Raw genomic sequence first — 22,034 nt, forward strand, 5'->3', positions numbered from 1 at the left:
CAGTGTAGTGATGGAAGAATTCCCATAAAATAATGCTTTAAGACATCGTAATTTTAGAGGTATTGGCATGGGACAAAGTAGATAGAATATCTCAACATTTGTTCACCAAATATTTATTTTTCGAGGTCCTAATTTATTTATTTATTTTGGATAAATTGTAAGATCATCATCAATAATGCAACTTGAAAGTTATGAAATCTGGTTTCCATTCCTGAACACTTGAGCAAGAAGAGAGTCTACTACATCCATCCAATAGCTTGAATCAATTATTTAAACCCCAATAGACATAACATACAAGCTTTACCAAAAAGTAAAATCAAATTCCTCTTTTTGCTTTTCTCCCATCCCTTCTTTACTCGATCTTGGCAGCGTTCATATTCCAGGCACTCAAATTATCAACGGTAACTGTCTCTGTCCCGTTGTTGAATACATATAAATGAGCATCATTTTGTACTGCTATAGTAGGATAAACCCTAGATGTGATGCATGCTCTTCCACCAGCGCCATAACTTTCTACTACAGAGTGATCAATCTGCATACAAAGTGTTCATATATAATCAACCCAAACGATCACAAACACACACGTACTATAGAAAGAGAGATTTGTATTAAAAAAATTGAAGCCTTACCAAACTCCTAAGTGAAAGCTTATTATCTTTTAAATCTACATCGACAAAGCCTGCAAATGATGGGTTATACAACCCTGTCTTTAAAGAGGATCTGTTCAAAGAAACCAATTCATAACCAAGTTAGAGTGTTGAAAATTTCTAAAGGAACAGGGTATTGAAGCCTTGAGAAGTTGAGGCAAATAGAAAAAAACCTGGTTGCATCAGAACACATGAGAACTACATGCTTGTCCTTAGCCTTAAAAAGCCTAAAGAAGACGGGTGTGTATTCTTCAAGCTTTTCCGAAGCCAATGTCAAGAGGCCAAATGGACCAACCCCACCTTGAACAGTTGAACCTTTTTTGCTGCAAACCTCTTGGGCATCAGTCCAGCTAGGATCAAATGGCTCTGCTTTGTCCAAGCTTGGGAATGAGAAGGTTGCTTCAACATCAGCCTGTTAAATACACCATGAATGCCAATACAAAATGTTAATATTCTTGCTATTATATAAGGTGTATGTATAATATGATACTTGTTATTGGTCATTCATCAATCATCATAGGAATCAAGCATAACTAACATTGCATTTGTGGCTTGTTCTAGCTATTACAAACATGAGGAGAGTGTGAACTGTTTCATAATTGATAAACAAACCTGAGCAGCTGTTATTCCTTTAACCTCAACATGTTCTCCCTTATTGAGTTTTTGATTGCTCATCTGGACCTTTTGCGCTCTCAAAGTGTTTAATTCTTCAACTGGCCATTGTACCAATTGTCTTCCGTTAGTATCCAGCCATACCTTTCGCGGAATTGTCTGAAAAACAATGTCATGAAATATTGAAACATGGACAAATCAAGGAATTATATATATATGTGCCAGTATATTGTATCTGAGGGTCAGCCTGAAGGTCACAGGTTCGAGTAACTGAGTAAGGAAACAACCTCCTCAGACCCGCGTGCACTAGGCTAGTCCTTTATGTATGTTATTGCATCAATGTGTTTGTATGTGTTACCTGAATTCCTGCCCATCCCTTTGCAACGTCTTCTGCAGCAGTGTCGGACTCATTAGACCACCCCCACAAAATCCTTCGATTCTTTTTATCATCGAAAAACGATTTTGAAGCATAGTAATTTCCATAATCGGGTCTCAACCCGCTCCAACCATCAACGGATGTGTTATCCGGTACGTACTTGTCCTTTTCCGGGAAGTATGTCCCTACTGTGTAGTACTCATACCTTGTGACATCAAGGCTCACCTTGAACACATGCTTAATCTTCGGCCCCAGGTACGAAGGGTCCAACCCGTTTTCACCTTGCATTGAAACCGGGAAGAAATCTGGGCACTCCCACATCCCGGTTTTGGCCGCGGAATGCAGTGGGTGTTTGGCCTTAGTCCATTTCATGAAGTCCCTACTTCTGTACAAATATGCTATCCCTCTGTGCTTCCTCCTGCTGCCCACCAACATTCTCCAATGCCCATCTTTGAACCAAGCTGTTGTCGGGTCACGAAAGGCGGTTTTATTCACACCCGGATCGGCAACCACCAACGGGTTGTTATCGGGTTTTATCCACTTCTGGAGGTAAGGATCCGAATAGTTTTCAGGCACTGCATAGTTCTGGACCTGTGTGTCGTTTTTGTCAATTATTCCAGTGTAGAGTATGATGGGCTTATTACCCGGAAGGATGGTGGCCGACCCGGACCAACACCCGAAATTATCGAATGGCTTGGATGGGTAGATTGCGGGCTCCAGTTTCTTCCAGTTGATCAAATCCGTTGACACCGAATGGGCCCACACAATGTTGCCCCACACCGCACCTTTGGGATTGTACTGGTAGAATAGATGGTAAATTCCCTTATAAATCATTGGTCCTGTTTACATGAAAATAGTTATATATAATGGAACGCATGAAAATGTAAAACATTGGTAATTTGTAAAGAAATTGAATGATAATTGATGTTTAAGGATGGGTAAACTCACCATTTGGATCTGTTTTTCGTTGGATAATTGCCCGAGTTTAATCACCATTGAGCATGGAAAAAGAAATTAAATCAGAATCAATAATTGTGACTCTTTTAGACAAATAAATAAATTCTCGATTCTGAAGTGTTGTATGAGAAAATGTACAAAACAAACATGAGATAAAAATTGAGAACAAGGATATGGTAATAAAAGATGTAGTTTGTATTTTTCTTTTTCAATATCAAAGAAAAGAAACAAACAATGAAAAGGGGAAAAAAAAAATTGTTTTTACTAATGGGATAAACATTAGTCTTTTTAAAAAAAATTTAAGGTTATACAACTAGTGGAGGCAGATCCATAATTAATGATATGCTCCGTATAATTTATTCCACAAACTTATGAAAAAGCATAACAGGGGGTCATGATAATAATCTTTGAAAACAAAGTTGAATCTATATCCTCTAAAATTGATAGGAATAAAATAATTGAATCACTAGCAATTAATGTTGAAACTAATCTAGAAATAATGATTCTTCCGCAGAAAAATATACCTAAAAAAACAATTCATGATATTAATAAATCTTTGAAAACAAAGATTATGAGTAGGTGACGTTGAAATGGTGTGCGAAATGCAATGCTGAGAAATTGGATCAAGTAAAGAAAGTTAATGAACATGAACAAAACTCAACAACAATAGGCCAGTTCTTAATTTTTTTAGTTTATACAATGACAGTATGTTAAAAGAAAATTTTAAAAAGTTGTGATAATTAATTGTAGGTGTTGGGTATCTCACAAAAGTAATAGTGGACTCCATTATATGAGACATCCAACTTAACTTATCGAGTATTATTAAACGCCGATGTTAAAATGAGAATACGTAAAAAAGCAACCAAATTCGTGAAGAAGCAACCACCTTATTGTGGTCCGTTAAATACAAAAATAACTAAATAAAATGGTATGCGAAGTGAATGAAAAACCTCAAGAGCAAGGGCATTGAAAAGGCATAATCACACTTTATATATGTGGATGGTGACATTCCAAATTTACTAACAGACCCAATAAATCAATTTGAGCACGTAGCCTCAAGTCAAATGGAGACAACACACAACCTTCTTTTTTTTCACTTAATTCCCCACTTATTCGAGGAAGAGGAGGTAGTCTTCAAGAAAATAACATCAACCGACCCACTATCACTAAATATTCCACTAATATTGTACCCTATTTGTGAATAAATAGATTAAAAAAAAATTGTATATTTTGTACTCTGCCTCACAAATAAATTTAAAAATTGTATATTTTGTACTCTGCCTCATAGATCGATGTGATGTCTCTTTTTTATTTAAAGAAATAGTATCAAAATTCATTTTTAATTATACATAGTTCTAAATTTATAGAAGTCCAGACCTAACAAATGTATCTCACCTACCTAAGCCAGTACCTATTGATGCACACATGTAAAGGAAACTTTTTCTCTCTCCAAAAACTGAAAGTTCAGTATAGAGAGAGAGAGAGAGAGAGAGACGAGGAGGGTCAGCTTTAGGATTTTGAAGAACCTATTACATTTACAGCAAGATTTGATGAAAAATGTGAGAGAGGGGATAGATAAGGTTGATGGAAAAGTAAAAAATAGACTAGGTATGCATTTACTCCTCTTCTGTATAGATTTCAGGTGTAAAAGAGGAGATGTTTCCAAAACCTGTTAGAGAATGGTATGATTACATGAAGTAGATGCAGCAGATGTTCATGAAACTATTGCTACTTTCACCGACCTTATCTCAACTCTCTCATTAAATGCCTCTTCTTCATTTATTGTTTCCAAGTTCCCATATTAAATGCTACCACTACTCACGACAATTAATTGTTTTTCGATTATAAAAATGGTACTAGTATTTGAGATAGTTTTATTAGGTTAATACATATGCACAATACATGATTGTTAAGTTCTTATTATTTAATTAAAAAAGTTCCATAATTTTAAGTTTAGACCTTTCATTGGTGAATCTGCCTTTTTCAGTTCCTTAAGCTTTTCCAACTCATTCTTGTACAAACAAACCATTACATGTGTCGATCTCTTCAACTTATTTTTATTAAAAAACGCAAACGCTCCCTAACATTTCTTATACATATTTCCCCACTAACAACCTTATGAATCCATTCTTCAACAATCCATAAACAAACCGTGATATTCCGTCTCAACAATCAAAAAGAGAGGTTGTGGACCCACCATTGTAGGTCGAAATATACGAGTCTAAAAAGGTGATTGCAAAGTCTGATTAAATTAGCCTATATCTCTTGTTCGGATTTGATTTCTTTCATAAATCTACTCAAATTCGATTATATGAATAATATATTAATAGAAAATGAGTTTGGATTTTTTTTTTTTTTTTTCATATGTAAGCCTAAAAGAAGATAAACTCATTTCCAACCCTAATCATAACTTATTTATCAAAAAAAGAAAAAAGAAAAAAACCTAATTGTGAGCCAAGAAGTTAGCGTGCAGTTAATAACCCTATCTATAATGACGGTTCCAAACTTCTCATTGTGTGGGCTAAATTTAAGGTTTATAACTAAACGTCTCCTAACATTTCAAGCATTCATTTCCAACACAATTTTGTATCTATTATCTATACTATACATACATCTTCCCCTAAAACAAACAACTACTATATATATAAGAAATCTAAAAGGCATGTGAAACTCGATCATATTTGTATATTTTCTCTCAATTATCAGTCACTCACCATAAGATTAACAAACTCATATTCGTATATATATATTTTTGGTAATATTTGTATATATACACAAATATAATATATATATATATATATATCTGTAAAAACCAATACCATCAAACAGTGCAGTTTACAAATTACTACTGACCCATTATGCAAAAATTTTTTTAAAAAAAAAAGAAGGAAAAAGAAGGAAATAGCGAGCGTACCATTGATCCAATGTTCAGGGGGTTGAAAATGATAGGCAGTTCGGTGTAGGTTCTTGACGGTAGCAGCAGGAACAGACTGCAAATGCCTATAAACCTTGTGGGTTGCTTCAACTCCATTAATATTGTTGTTATATATGAATATGAGACAGTACAATATCAATATTGATAAACTTGGAAGAAACTTTGAGACCTTCATTGTGTTTTCTTTCACAGAAACACAAAATTAAATTTTCTCAGGAACTATAAATTCAGAGTTGTGTATTTATAGAGAGAGAAAGAGGAGGAGGAGAGAGAGATGAATAACTAAGGAGTTGGGTTTATTTATAGAAAAAGGTGGTGGATGTCAACCATGATACGGATAAAATTGGATTAACTTTCAAATTCATTGGAGTGGTTAATTGTTTTGCGAAATTTTAGTTTTTTTCATTTTCCAAATAAAGGTCGGTATTTTTTATTTGTTATCTGTATATATTTGGGTTGACAGGTAGAGAAAACAAATATAGAAAACTACAGTAGTACAAAGAAAACTAATAACAATAAAAAGGGTCAATGGTTGACCCCGAAAAAATATTTAGTGCCAGTGTGTCGTAATTTTTTTTTAACCCAATACAATAAATACAACGACGTAAATATTGATCGATAATATTTTCATTCAATTCATTTATAATTGTATGATTCATTTTCAAATTTCTTCTTTCTTTTTCTGTCTTGTTTTTGTATTGGATTGTAAGATGAAATAAATTTTTTTAAATTTTGTAGGAGCATTTATATAATAATAAGAAGATAAACATATAAAACTAAAATAACAAAAAAGTTGAGTAAACGTAACTTGGCATGGTAAGAAAGAATGTTGATTACTCTATTTTCATGAACTAAGCTTTATTACTCTACTTTCATTAACTAAGCTTTATTACTCTACTTTCATTAACTAAGCTTTAGTGGTAGCAAGTATATACAATGAAGTATTAAGTTAAAAAATATAATAATAATTTAATAGTGGGACAGGCTTCAAATTTTTCCAAAAATTATAGATATATAATAGAAATAACCAAAAAAAAAAAAAAAAAAAAAGTGCCCCGACTGGGCCTAATGTGAGTCTGTGCCTGATTCATTAACGAAAGGAAAAGAAAAGAAAATATCAAAAAACTTGTGGTACACACTATTCATAGTACAAAGTATAATTGCTAATCTTGAATATAATACCTTTAGTAAAAGAGCTGGTTTCTTCTTCTTTTTATTTTTATTTTTCTTTTATATTGGTGAAATTCCTCGAGATTGAGTAAGCAATTTTCTTAATTTTTTAGTTAAATGAAACAATTTCTTTTTTATAATTCTTTTTCTCTTGTCTGATGCTTTAAAACCTTCAGTCTTTATTAGAAGTGTTTTGAGTGTCTAACAGAAATATAAATAATATTTAATTATTACATGAGGTCGGTGCAATCTGAAGTCAATTTTAGATTTAATATATAGTATAAAATTAATCTCGCTTGATTTGTACATCTTCTTTCATGAAATACAACTATATAGGTGAATTTTTCCTCTCTTTAGAATAGACTGTGTACATACTTATTTAATAAATTATTTTAATTTTCCTTTCAACAAAATTAGGAATAATAGAAACAATAAACAAACTACCAAACAAGTCTAAAGTCAAGTCTTTTCGATTAAAAATAGCATGCCATGTGACTGGAGGTGAATCGTCCCTCTGGAAGAGTGGGACAACCTTTACTCAATAATAATAATATTTAAATTAATTTATTTATTTATGTACACAGAACTCAAAAGATAGATATATATATATATATATACTGAATTCAATTTGAATATCATTAGAAACAATTTGAATATCATTAAAAACATTAAGTGTCACTTAAAATGAAATAAAATTTTAAGTGACAAAGATATCACTTGTTATTAATGCTAAAAATTCAAAAAGATTGTAAAAAATATCCACTTAAAAAAAATTAGCACTTAAAATTTAATTCTTAAAATTTTCAGTAATTATTTTTCAATTTTATCAAATAGCACCGTAATCACCTAAAGAAGATAGGAGGAGGGTAAGCAAAAGATGAAGAGTGGACTTGCACTGTTTCACACAAACAATATTACTTGGAAATAGAAAAATAACAACTTATGTGGTATGAAAATAGAAAAATGACAAATTACTTGCAACGGGGTGTGGGCTCCACAGATCAATAGTCGGAGGTCCTATTGCTATGGTGATTATTCATGATATTGTTTCTTAAATAATAGTCCACCATTCAATTTCAAATCAAATGTAGGTAAAAGAACCCTAACGTGCTATACAACTTGAATATACGTTTTTGGGTAAAGAGATATATCTTATTTCTTTTCTCAAAATAAATGATAAAAGTATATTAACCCTAAGAATATGCATTAGGTGAGAGAATATCAAATGAATTTAGGTTCACCATTCTCAAACAAGAGGCTTTTGTCAAGGGTTTAGAGTTTCAGCACCACTCTAGCTGCTCCCGTGCGGCACCAAGTCGTTGTTTCTACTCTCGTAAGTACTTGGTCAACCTAACTCCCGTGCACACCTTAGCCAACACACCCCCCTCGTGCGCTTACTAGTGTTGTAGTGGCGCTCTCCCTCTCTTCACCTGGCTTACACACTAACACACACTAAGACACTTAAGTTGGTAAGGAAAGAACACTTCTATTACTTTAAAGAATGCTTTGTACAAGGCTAGCACTCAAACTCTCTACAAGGCTCTCAAGTCTCACTCCAGGACTTGTTACCTACAAAATGAAGTCATACTCCTATTTATAGACATCCCCGTCCCTAATAAATGGCTAAGATGCATTTCAACCAATGGTGGAGATCGATTCTCTAGAATCTTCTCCCACCTTCCTCACACTTCCATAAGCATCTACAATATTCTAGAATTCTCTATACTACTCCACAAAATTTTGGAGAATTCTAAAACCTTCCACACACTTCTACAATATTCTACACATATCTAGAATCTTCCACACAACTCTAGATTATTCCAAAAGACTCTAGAAACTCCCATGCCATGCAGTCGTTATGCAGCGTCCTATTCAACGCCTGCGTGTCGCCTACATGGCGTAACCTCCATAAGCGAGGCGCAACATTTTGCTTAGAATGGCCTAACAAGAGAAAATTGAAATTTCCTTTAGGTGATAAAGAAACTTGAAAACCTAGTAACTAGATTGAGACACTTCTACACATCACATGAATTGTGGGTGGTTAAAAAAATTGTGGTTTTGGCTCTGAAACAAAAATAGTCATTAGTTTAAGAGAATTTTAGGTATTGAAAAGCACGTTCATCTTTAAACAGTACATGAAGGGTCCAACTTGTTTGGTCGGGAATGACAAAAATAATTTCAAAACGGTAAAGGTAATATTTTGTAAATATATATATATATATATATATATATATCAAAATGACAAAAATAATAAGGCAAAATAGTAAAAGAAAAAATAGGGAGAGTGATTATACCATGGGTCCGTCCTGGTTGGGGTATTTATGTCCAAAGGGAACATCAAATTTTACAGAGCCTATCAATAAAGGTGAATTTCCATTTATGTGAAAGAAATTGACATTAAAAGGCTTAGGATCCACAATATCGTAAAGAGATTTGATGTACGTTACGGAATGAATTTATATATGCTTGAAATTCGATAAAAATAAAAAAATTATATATGCATGTATATATGTTAAAATGGTTAAACATTTAGGGATGTCTTAGAGAATTGTTTGAAAATGCATTCTCAAAGAAGAATCAAACTTGTTAGGCCATAGGTGTTCTCTGATCCATCAATATGTAATAATTGTAACCCATTTTAGATTTTCACCTAGTAGTATTAACTAAATTGTTAAATATACATTTTTTAAAATTAAAAAAAAAAAAAAAAACTTTCATTTTCACAAGAGCAGAAAGTATGTCACAAATTACAATTTTTATTTTTTTATTTTTTGTCATTGGTAAGAAACTCATACACTCACTTTTGCTTCTTTAGAGACCTTTCACTTTGAAAAATAGATGAGATACCACTGGACCTTCGTAAATAAATAAATAAAAGTATGTCACAATTAATGTTGGATAAAAAATCTTTTGAAACAGAGTCAGTTCCATTTGGTTTTCTATTTTTTCCTTTTCAATTTATGCATTCTGACAAATAAAAAATTGTATGTTAAAATGGTTAAAAATTTAGGGATGTCTTAGAGAATTGTTTGAAAAAATAAGGAGCATATTAAATTGATCTATTAGTAGTTTTCCCGAGTATTTAAGAAAATATTTTACGGTCAAAACATTTTTTAAAAAATGTTTTACGTCAAAGACGTGTTAGAGAATTGTTTGAAAATGCAGTCACAAAGAAGAATCAAAGACGTGCATTAAATCGAGCTTGTTTGGCCGTAGGTATTCTCTTATCCATCATTATGTAATAATTGTAAAAATATTTTGACCGATTTCTCAAGCCCTGTTTGTGTAGGCCAAGGTGTTTTTAACCTTTCGATAAGCTAATGAGATTAACATTATCCCCGTCCACTTCATTCAACGGATAAAAAGCCCTTTGACTACACGCTTTGACTTGATAAATATATCAAAATTACATTAAATTGTTAAATATAGAATTTTGTCACTTTTGTAAAATCAAGACCTTAATATTATTGAAATATGAAAGAAAATTGTGAAAAAACTGAACTCTATGCTTTCAACTCTTTTAATATCAAGAAATGCACGGGATTGATCAGGAAATGTGTCTTTTCGTTAGTAATTTGTGTTAGGATTGAATTCTCGAAATTTCATATCAAAATTCATTTAGAATAATTTACAATATGCTCCAATCAACATTATTTTATTTATCCTTTGATTATATTTTTGATAAAGTTAAACATCATATTTGACATATTTGTGTAATGACTTAATCTTCCCAATCAACAACATGAAACTTTGAATAAACCATACACAACTTTTGGTCTGCTAGAGAAATTTTGAAATGTAATTTACAGATCTTATCACTAAAGGTGAGTTTCCATTAGTGATCATGTAAAGTAAACATCAGCAACAAAGGCAACAAAAACTAAAAAGCATGGGAGGTACAAATATCTATGCCTATATGTATCTATATATACATGTCTGTATGTATGTATGTATATGTAAATGATCAAGATGTTTACACATTAAAGAACATGTTTGGTAACGCATTTAAGGAAAAGAATCAAAGAAGTGCATGCACTATTAATTGGCTCAAAATCATGTTTTTTTTTTCTATTTTTCGATCTTTGGCCACAATTGATGACTCTCCTCCAATGGTAAAAGTTAACACGACAAGTCCTTAACATGGTATAAGGCAAAATTAGTTGAAGTTTGGGCTTCTTTTTTTAATATATATGTCAAAATGAATATGAGTTGGAATTCAACTACTCTTCAGTCTCAATATGTATAGTGGGAACACCCATTCTTACAATATATATATATATATATTAAAAATAAATAAATAAACTCGCCCCAAGTTGGTCCCTTGATTGGGATGGATCAAATTCAAGTTGCACTTAATTGTGTACCGCATGTGTTCGTGTACCAGTTTATGCGGACCTGCAAGTGTTGCCTTCTTCCTCTTTTTGTTCATTTGAATCGATCCACATTTGACTCTCTTCTCTCTTTTTGTTCATTTGGATTTTGGATCCATCCAGATTTGACTGTGATCTCTCTTCTATGTGTGTTTATAAAAGAGTTTTGATTAAATGAAAATTAAAAATATGACAGCATCTTGATTGACTTAAGTATGGTCTTAAATAGATTGGAATGAGCATGGGATTCATGTAACCGACTCTAAATAATTAGAAAAAGGCTTGGTGGTTGTTTCCATCTCGATTCTAAGAATATAAATATGTAATCCATAAGCAAGAATGCATGTACATCAGCACCTGAAAACTACTGCTACATCAAATCATAACCCAGAATAGATTGATAAACATTATAGGACTCGAACCTTAAACTTCTGTAAGAGGTGCAGCATAGAGACCTCTAGAGCACATTACTAATAGCTGCTCAACTAGAAAGGGATATGGCCTAAAACAAAAAACTATGAAATAGAACTTAGTAATGAGCCTTAATTTTCAATATAGGCTTTGGGTACAAGACCACCTTTGATCTTCTGAACAGTTGAGACATCGATCTCAAAAGACTTGGCAAGGATATCATTCCTAATTCCAGTAGCAAAAACACTTCCAGGAACACACACGGTTCCAGCATTTGCACTACCAAATGCGGAAAGAGCAAAAGCAGGATCCTGTCCATTGTTGTATTCGTAGTGAATGAACCCCTTAGAGAACACAAACATATCCCCTGCTTGAAGCGTTTGAACATGAAGTTTATTACTCGTGTCAACTAAACCGACTTCAAGGGACCCTGTGAGGAGGAAAAGGAGCTCAGACGAGCGAGGATGATTGTGAGCAGGGTTGACAGAACCAGCAGGGTATTGCAGCACAGCATATGAAACACTATTGCCACGTAGTGCTGGAAATTCATCCATGCTTGCTTTCATCACTTCAAATGTTGTTGGAGGCTCTGCCCCAAAAAGTACACGCATGGCAGTGTGGGTGAAGAAGCCGGCATCAACTCTGGTGACATTTGGTGGGAGCACAAAGTCCGTCTTGACTTCTCCAACAATCAGAAATGCAGCTATTACCACCAAGAGGAAAGCATTACCGGAATTCATTAACACCATAGTATTTATTTACCTAATTTCATGGAGAAAAAGAGAGAGCAGATGAACATTGTAGTAAGTTTGTAACAAGATCAACTCGTGGACACCCATTGGCTGGCTATTGCCGGCAGCTAAATAAGAAAATTATAATGAACTCTGCACAATCCAGAATCCTAGAACTTATCACCAGGGATTCGGCATGAAATTTTGTTTTTTTTTTTTTTTTTTGACAGCATCTATAATTCTGGCTATTGCCGGCAGCTAAAGAAGGAAATTATAATGAACTCTGAACAATCCAGGATCCTTGAACTTATCACCAGGGATTCGGCATGAAATTTTGTTTTTTTGCTTTTTTTCTTGACAGCATCTATAATTCAGCCTAGGAGTGTCCTATATGTATTTTTATATTCATTTTCTTCCTAATACAAGCCTCAAGGATTAATCAAATCAATTCCACATGACAAATCAAAAATATTATTGAAACATTAACGAGGCTCAATTGATAGGAAGTTCCTCAACAAAGTTATAAGATGAAAGGCAAATAGTCCCAGTTATTTTACATTATCACACTGAATCATTGAAGCTGACAGAAAATAATATCCATCCTTACCCTTCATGTAATAAAAAATATTCTTACATTACATAAGAAAAGGTACTCTACGAATAAAACAACTTTTAAGAAGAAAAAAAACCATGTAGACCTTTCCCCTCAATATACAACGTCGGTCAATCTATAGAGACAAGAATTACACTCAGTAATGCCTTGTATAGCCGATTAACCTATTATGACACCTAACGCTGCTTCCTTATATCTTCCATAACAATGGTTTACACAAAAATTACAAATACAAATTAGAGATGAGACAACCAAGCTGTTATCAATTGAGTTGGATGAGGGGCGAACGTGGTATCAGAGACGGCTTTGGTTCTTTTACTTCAAATGATTCATATGAATGGTTTTCTCGAAATTCTTCTAGAAGTGCTTCCATTGGCATGGCTCGAAGTGACTCTATAGTCCCTTTACTAGGGACTTCTGGCTCACACCTAGTTGGTGTTGTGCCACTGGGCTCATAGTCCTGTGCATTGGCAAAAAGAAACCATCAAAACAGTATAGCTATATTTTGTTTAAAGCAAGAGCCTATGTGAATAAATGATGAAATCATGGAGAAGATTTTGATCTGATGAATTGTCTGAGGTACAATATCATCAACAGAATTGTCTGCAAATAGAAGTTTCACAAATTGTTGTATCAACTTCAACAAAAAGGATAACTCAGATACAAACACCGTTTCTCATTGAGTTATATGCAAGATCAGCATACCGTATATTGCTGCTGGAAGGTGTTGACAGCCTTCTTTTCAATACAAGCAGATTGAACAGAATGATCCTCCCGCAAAACATCAAGAGTGTCTGCGTGATCTTTTTTAGCTGCCAAAATTCCAGATATATATCCACGCTCTTGCTCTGATTCACCTGGAGGGAGTTTCAACTTTCAATAGCAAGCCACCCAACAACATTATAAAAACAACACACAAAATGCATTCAAAACACATTCATTCAAAATTTCACATGCATGATTACCCATAAACCCCAATGAAGGCCAACATTACAACAGGACTATGGAACAACTACCTAAGCCTTACTAACAAGCTAGATGGCAACCTCAACATGGCGAAGACTTCTTATTTAATTTACATACAAGAAGAAAAAGTAGCATTCCTAAATGAGGCATAAAAAAATACTACCGCCTAAATTTTATACTAATTACATGCACTAATTCCATGGGTTCTCTGCAAATAGAGATGTAAAAACAGCAACCGAACTTTATCCACCTTTATCATATTCCGAATCAAGTATACACCGGAATGTAATGATTAGTGATTCATTCAGATGACAATCGCCAGAAAACCAAGTCTTGGATTTTATAGGATTTATAAATTTAATTTGCAAGCTACATACTCATGACGTGTATTTAGATCAATTGATCAAAGAGTTGCACAAATTGTAGGATCCAAACCACAGAACATGAGTCATAACAATACTCACGACCAATAAACTGAATGACATCTTCACTATTATTTGCCGCATCTTCTTCAGCAGCAGCTCGAGCAGAGCAGATCTCAGTATCATGTTGCTCATTACTATCAAAAGCGTTCCTATAACAAAAGTTCAAAAATAGAGATGATGTGATGGCCTGCCACTTAAAAATAAGGAGTTCATATAGATAAATACTAGTTGACAAGTCCAACAACAAATCCATAACTGTTCGATGACAAGCAAAGAGAGGGACTAATAAAAGGCATTTGCAATGGACCTGACAAGTGAGACCATTGTAGAGACATGTTGACTACCCATTTCATTTACACTTTCATGCGTCCTTTTCCAGTGCTTGAAAACTGATTCAGCAGTGCTTACACTGAAGGAAGAAGATACAAAAGATGGGTGGTTGGAAGGATAATTTTAATTTAAGCGATAAAGGATATAGGGGAAGACCAAAATGAAAAATCTAATAATATGAAATGATAAATTCAAAAAACAATGCAAAGGACATTTCTTACCATTGCTGGAGGAGTAATTCCATACGGCAATGTTTGGCAGCAGAGAAATCAGCACCATCCTTAGCATCATTCTCAGCTTGCATTGAGAACTCTTGCCATTTTCTTTTAGCATCTGTTGTTATACCCTCCATCGAGGTAACATGACCATCCAAAAATGTCTTATTCCCAACTACAGTTTCTCTAAAACCATTAAGCTTTGCATCAACCTGCCACCTCAACCATTAACCCATCTGGAAAATAAAGCAAGAACAGAAAGCAGATAACCAGAAACCAGATCAGATAACAAACAGACCAGCTCTTTTTGACGATGGATGTGTTTGGAGACTAAACAGGTCATGTCAGAAATAAGTTTCTCGGCATCCGATTTTGACTGCTCCTGCAGAGTTTAGCTCAAAATATTAGATATTTAAAAAATAATTTCTTAACCTATGCATATGAGAATATGTGAAACAACCTCATAAGCTTTCTGAAATTCAGCAATGCTCTTCATCTGAATCTCATCAACTTGTGTTGCATGACTTTCCAGCCGTCTTGACTCTTCCAGAATTTTTTGTAAAAATCCATGAATAAACTCTGAAATGTTCGTTGTATTCTCAAGACTAACATTGAACCTCTGTGGAACCCAAGTTAACGACAAGAAATAAGAAAAGAAAAAAGAGATCATATTTAGTTTGAATTAAAAGGTTGCAAACAATGGTTAATCATGAATAATAAACTGTAAAAGACAAAATTTCAAATGAAATTTACAAGCAGTATTTTCATCAATTAATCAAATTATTGACCAGCCATAAATGGTAATTAATAATCAAAGCATTGAATTAGATTAAAAAGTATTTCAGTAAATCACTCTTTCAAATAATCAAACTTCAGCTCAAGGTCAGATATGCCAGGAAGTGTCCTCAAAAGTCCATGAAGGTTTTTTTTTTTTTCCTAAATAAGTCCATGAAGGTTAACTATATATTCATGAAAGAAAAAGATAAATGTAAACATCTGCACCTGTCTGAGCTCTCTGGCAAATAGTGCCATTTCTCCTTGGTGAGTTGATAGAGCGCATTGAAGATTATCAAAAAGCGAATTAGCTTCAGCAGCCTCTGCAGCTAAAAACTGATTTACACACACAATTAAAATAAAATAAAATAAAATAAAGGAAGAAGTTAATTTAGCAAAACACATATATTGATGATTTTTAATTATGGGGAAAAAGTTCTTAGGATATACAAAAGATAAGAAAACTGAAGTTGCTGCAACCTACTTCTTCAATGGAATGCACATTTGAAGAAGCCGAAGCTGAAATCTCATCTAAAGCAGCATTACAGCTAGCCTTGTGCAGACGCACTACATTTTGCATGGCCTCAATGTGAGAAACATATAAAGCCCTTGAAGCAGTCATTTTCTTCTCCAAATCGTTAACGGCCTATTAGAAAAAATTTGTAAGACATGCAAAAAAAGTAAAATAAGCGAAAACAATAAAAAAGAGAAATTCAATTGCATGACAAACTACCTTTAACTCAATAAAAAGTAAAATATGATAATGTAACAACACAATACACGAGAACAGGAAAAACAAGAAATAAATAGAAAAAGGAAAAAGAAGAATAGGCTGACTGGATATCATTATAACCTTATCATGCATTTCCAAAAACGAATGGCAAAGTGTCTCAATGCACTGGAGGTGTTCATTTTGTCGAGTCATGGATGTGGATAGGGTGTCGCAAAGGGAACCAAGTTGCTGTGCAAGTTCAGCTTGGAAATTGTTCACAACTGACCTATTCTCAGCATTCAGTTTGTCTTCTCTGGCTGCATCAAGTCACATCAGACAGAAGAATACGATCAGGCCTTAATGTGGCCAATCAATACACTTCGCAGATTAGGAACGAGACTACATACCAATCTTCGAGAACAAAGAAGCATTATCTTTAAGAGATTTTTCCAAGTCAGACCGTAACACACATGCCTGATGAGCCAGCGCATTTTCTGTCTCAGACATTCAACATACTTAAGACGCAGCAACAACAATAATATAGCAGTAAATATATACATATATATATATACATACATATCAAATATATACCTGCTTTTTTCTGTTCAGATATTATAAAATCCCGCTCCTTTAGAACATACTGGGTTCTTCTTAGTTCTTCTTCAGTACTGTCCAGCAATTTACTTTTTTGGTTTAAGTTTCTCTGCAAAAATTTCTTATACAAGATGAGAACCTATGTAGGAATCCCTAATCCATACACAAATGCATGTGAACCCAACTACCTGGGTAGCACCAAGTTTGCTGCTCAAATCACAGCATTGTTGAACCTGAGAATCATATCTATCTTGCAATTCCACAAGTTGCTATTTATAACAAACAAAATATGTGATAAGTGAAATTAACAATCAATCTTGTAAATAGCAAACATATTGACACATCATAAACTGAATGGAAAAACATACTGACCTTCTGATGGTTTTCTATCACAACCCCCATTTGTTCAATCTGATCTGTCATTGCCTAAACATTAAGTCAAAAGATGCAAAAGTAAGAAGGGATCATTGTATGCATAAACTTCAAATAGTCACTAGAATGACCTAGGCAACAAAAATCCAAAGCTCATCTCAAGTTCTAAACCCACATATAAACAAGTATCATGTTACTTTTCAGATGCACTTCAATTGAAAATCGACAAGACAACACCAGCGCACTTGTTAATAGCAAACATATCTTATAAATAAGTGAGTCAACTGTCAACAGTTGGGAGGAATATTATCAACCATGAACTTCTATGCTGTACCTTCCTTTCACTCTCCTCCTGATAGAATCGATCCTTCGGTATATAGACACCATTTTTCTCACGTGCAGCATAAACCTCTGGAGAAAGTGAAAGTATTAATTAGCAATAGTACATCAATTTACAAAAGTTGTACATAGAACAATAAATTACTGCAAAACAAATCTTTTGAGCAACAATTGGCATTGCTAAAACTTTTACCTGCCTTAAGTCGTTCAATTTCACCATAAAGATCTTTGATAAGAGTTGATTTCATCATTTTTTGATTCACCTGCAAAGAAGCGTAACAACAAATGAATGATATTCCAAACTAAATTTAAGCGTAAAATCTAAATGAAGTAAACCAAGCATTTAGACCATTGAAGAAGTGATCCCCGCAAACAGAAAGATCACATATCAATAGACGGCTTATTTTTAAGTTTTAAAGGATTATTGAACCATGATCTGAAAATTGCTAGCAACATTGTCCATTCATTTTGAAAAAACTTTTCATTCAGAGTTCATTCTGCACTAAAAAAGTTTAATTATTGAGTTTAAACTTTGATTTTCATTCTTCATACCAAGAAATGACAATCCTTGATACCCACTGATGTTCAAGTCTTTTTGTGTACATAAAGTAGTCATTCCTTGCTGGACCAGCCATATGCAGACCACAAACCATGTGATTTACAAGCATAAATGGATAGTCTGAGGAACTAATAATATAATTACTATTAGACTTGTATAATTACAACAAGAGTGACAGGGAAAAAAACATTAGCTTCAATGTATCAAAAAATTTCAATCAAAATGTAAATGAAATGTCATGTCTAAAATCTAAAACACTAATCAGAACAATATCTAAACAGTTTTCATGCATTCCTTATTGACATTACTGAGCTCAAGATGAAAACTTGCAGGCCATCCAATGAACCTAATAAGAGTAGACAGATAGAAAGTAAATATGAATAGAAGGGTAAGGGTACATATCGTATACAACAATATGCAGTGAAATGCTAAACCTATATATCAAAAGATTAATAGATAAAGAGATATAGAGCAAAAGCAGTAGGAAATTCAATCAAAAAATTTAATGAAATACTACGCCCATTTACTCGCACAACAATAACTAACCTCAGGCTTATTTTTTATATTTTTTGCCCGGTGTGCATAATCCAATGTACTCAATGTCTCCTCCAAACAATGGACAGCAGGTGACACCGTGGCAATAATGCATGTCTTAGTTCTTCCTCCCAATGAGTCACGAAGTAAACGTGTGAGCTTGCTATCCCTGAGTTCAAAGTTTGCAATTCAATCAGAAAAATTGATCATAAAAAAGAAGCTGAAAATAACAAAATTATAACTAAAGAACCGGGAAAAAATTAACCTATAGGGGATATGCCCAAGATGCTCCACAAGAGCATTAATAACCCGACCAAGGGTTAGTAAACTTTTATTGATCTCTCCCGCTTCTCTTGCACGACCCTAAAAAAATTAGAAGTGTAAATTTAACACAAAATCAAGTTATAGCAGCCAAAAAAAAAACAGTAATTTTACTTGAGAATGAGTTTGATGACTCCTAATATAATCACCATGGCATCATACATATTCAGCTTATAATGGTAAAATAACTATTGAAGTACCTCCCTAGCACCAGAACGAGAAATGTTTTCTGAACCGGCTAGATCAACCAAATTTAACTTGCCACATTTGATAAGTTCTTCCCCTTCTGGGGTTGCTTCCTTGATGTGTATGGTTATGGAAAAAAGAGAATGTGACCGACTGAAATATAAAGCAAACTCTTAATAATCAAAGAAAGATCCAATTTGACTCTAATAAAAAATAAAAAGTAAAAATTGAAAAAAATATGACCTTGATTGTTTGTTTAACAGGGTTTCTGCAGTTCGACGTTTTGCGGAGCCCCTTTCAAGTAGTGTAAAAATCTCATTGGCACTTGTTACAATTTCCTCCTCTAAACCCCTAACCAGAACTCCACCTTTCCCATCTTCCATAAGAGGCAACTGCTTTTTCTGCTTGTCCTCCAAAGCAACAACCCTAGATAATTCTTCAGGGGCAAGCAAATCAGTGATCTCCTCATTATACAATTCTAAGAAAGTAACTTTCACACTGTATTCTGCATTTTGACCCTCCAATGTATCAAAAATTTGCTTCACAGCTCTAGGTATGACGCCTGCTTCTGGGGGCAACTCTCCATTAGGACCACTCTGTCATGGAAGTGGACACCATAAAAGATCAACAATGACCATACTAAACATTGACATGGAATAACCTTGTATGATACAGTACCTTCGACCTCTTGCATTCACCCTCCATGGTGTAAGTTTTTCCAGTACCAGTCTGGCCATATGCAAAAATGGTGCAATTAAAACCCTCTAAGACTTCATGGACAATGGGAATAACTGCTTGTTCATAAAGATCTTTTTGCTGGGCTGAAGGACCAAAAACCTGCAGATATCAGGAAAAAAAAAAAAAAACTCACTGTACCACACCAATAAATATTAATTATTAACAAAATGGATAAAGTTAAATCAATTAATTTCTGCAATCCAGAAATACCAAAATGTCCCTTTCAAGAACAATGTGATAAAGGTTGAAAAAGAAGAAAAATTAGTATGCCTCTCAAGTATAAAAAATGATTAAATCAGCAATATCCTTTAACTCGGAAGAAAACAAATTAGAAATAAAAAACATATAGATAAAGAGGCAATTTCGTCTGACCAAAAACATTACCAGGAAAATAAACTTCAACTGATTTGGTGAGGAAGAGAGATTACTTTGTGGTGGTTATGTGGGGTTTGGCTGAGGATGTGGTTGACACTATGAAGAATGCAGTTCATCGGGGTCAAACCATTTTAGATAGTTGTTCCCCGTGAACATCACAATACTAAATCCCTCAGGCTTTATGTTTTTTTTTTAAGGCAACAAAATGTGTTTAAACTGAGTGAGAATTGCAACCTGAGGCTCGCCAGAAGACAAGTTTGGAAGGCAATGCCCCAATGTTGATCGATGCTCAACACTTGAAGCTCACTCCTCAAAAAGTTTTACATGGAGTGTAGGTTTTGCTTAAAATCAATTCTAAAAGCATTATTTCCTTGTCTCGATAATTATTGACTTACTATCTTGCTATTAATTCTTATAACATCGCATCGTACGAATTCAGAAACTGCTGCCTTATTCCCTTTTTTTTATGAATATAGTATCTCCAATCTCCAATTTTCAGATATGTTTTATTTAAATACTGAAAGGGCCTGACACCAATGGCTCATAATTTGTGTTTACAATTGATCTTACTAATGGAACACGATATTAACTCTCCACTTAATCACAGCTAATCCCTGTAACTCTGAATCCTCACTACGACACTGAATCTTTTAGATACATTAATGCCCATTAGAAAACATTGTACTAGAAACAAAATGCCCATTAAAAACACTGTCGATTAGAAAACATTGTACCGGAAACAAAATGCCAAGTGTACATAAACCCTATTACACGAAATACCAAAGAATATCAAACGTAGGCAATCAAAATAAAGAAATACAGACTAATTAGCTTGAATTCGCAAGCCAAATTAAGTAAATCGGACAAAAAAAAAAGTCTTTTCTGGTCAAGTACCTTGTCGAATGTGAAAACCCTATCTATGTGCTTCCCTGCAATGTTCTGAGATACTGCGACTTCTCTCTGGTAGTCATTGCAGGTAACCACTTGTGGGGCATTGTTCCGTAACTCGTCTTCGCTAAACGGCCTGAAATGATTGAAAATACCTAAATAAGAGAATCCATATTACTGTATACAGATATAAAACGAATCTGAAGCTGAAATACAACATTCTTATAGACAAAAATTAGGTTTTTGGAACACAGCCTAAAGAATCAAAAGCGCTACCAAATCACATGACTACATATATATACACACACACATATATATGCATAGGGAGAAAGATGGAGGGGGAAGTTCAGTACCTGCAACGAAGAAGAACCTGAACATTAACGCCTCCTTTCTCTTTCTCGTGGCGAGCAGACATCTTCGTACGAGAGAGAGAATCGCAGACACCTACTGTTGTTTCTAGATCCAGACACTCCCGAAATGCTTCTTTCTCTCTCTCTCTCCCTTGTTTCTCTCTCCTCTCTCTCTCTCCCTTTTTCTCTCTCGTCTCTCTCCCTTTCTCTCTCTTGTTTCTCTTTCCTCAATCTCTCTGGATTCTGAAAGGAGCGGGCTGCGAACAAGTTTGAAATTTGAGAACCGCTCCACATTTAGATCCCACCGCTAGTCTCTTACGAATGCACATCCGACGGTTCATCTGATGTTGAAATTCATGTGACATTAAATTGACGTTTTTACCCCAACTCTTAACCGCGGTTAGTGTGTTGCAAGTTTTATCCCAAGGGACACCATGGTCTCGTAACTCGTACGATGGCCAGCATATAATGTTATACTGTTTGGAGTGAGGAAAAACAACAGAGGGAAAGGGAAAGGGAGAGGGAAAGGAAAAG

At 34.2% G+C, this 22,034-nt stretch overlaps 3 protein-coding genes across 3 annotated transcripts; all 3 read right to left on the bottom strand.

Annotated features, from left to right (window-relative positions):
* Positions 1-68: 68 nt before the first annotated feature.
* On the bottom strand, positions 69-2,496 carry LOC132293272 (beta-fructofuranosidase, insoluble isoenzyme 1). The gene is made up of 5 exons (XM_059790682.1): positions 1,618-2,496; positions 1,260-1,418; positions 821-1,059; positions 630-720; positions 69-532 (listed from the first exon to the last, which is right to left on the bottom strand). Exons 1-5 carry the CDS (start codon positions 2,467-2,469, stop codon positions 353-355), a joined length of 1,521 nt encoding a protein of 506 aa, XP_059646665.1. The 5' UTR covers positions 2,470-2,496; the 3' UTR covers positions 69-352.
* Positions 2,497-11,609: 9,113 nt separating this feature from the next.
* LOC132289677 (germin-like protein 9-3) lies at positions 11,610-12,665 on the bottom strand. The gene has a single exon (XM_059789997.1). The coding sequence runs from the start codon at positions 12,225-12,227 to the stop codon at positions 11,610-11,612; it is 618 nt and encodes a 205-aa protein (XP_059645980.1). The 5' UTR covers positions 12,228-12,665.
* Positions 12,666-12,790: 125 nt separating this feature from the next.
* On the bottom strand, positions 12,791-21,749 carry LOC132293273 (kinesin-like protein KIN-5C). Its single transcript, XM_059790683.1, has 23 exons — positions 21,504-21,749; positions 21,157-21,286; positions 19,828-19,986; positions 19,393-19,745; positions 19,164-19,302; positions 18,908-19,005; positions 18,655-18,811; positions 17,743-17,812; positions 17,545-17,621; positions 17,211-17,264; positions 17,027-17,107; positions 16,836-16,947; positions 16,652-16,738; positions 16,386-16,561; positions 16,017-16,178; positions 15,761-15,868; positions 15,219-15,377; positions 15,057-15,140; positions 14,765-14,970; positions 14,521-14,622; positions 14,253-14,362; positions 13,528-13,679; positions 12,791-13,282 (listed from the first exon to the last, which is right to left on the bottom strand). Exons 1-23 carry the CDS (start codon positions 21,563-21,565, stop codon positions 13,085-13,087), a joined length of 3,036 nt encoding a protein of 1,011 aa, XP_059646666.1. The 5' UTR covers positions 21,566-21,749; the 3' UTR covers positions 12,791-13,084.
* Positions 21,750-22,034: the final 285 nt, after the last annotated feature.

Source organism: Cornus florida, unplaced genomic scaffold (assembly GCF_030987335.1).
Source record: "Cornus florida cultivar Cherokee Brave unplaced genomic scaffold, ASM3098733v1 CherokeeBrave_3.0.0_Hap2_Chr02, whole genome shotgun sequence".
NCBI lineage: Eukaryota > Viridiplantae > Streptophyta > Magnoliopsida > Cornales > Cornaceae > Cornus > Cornus florida.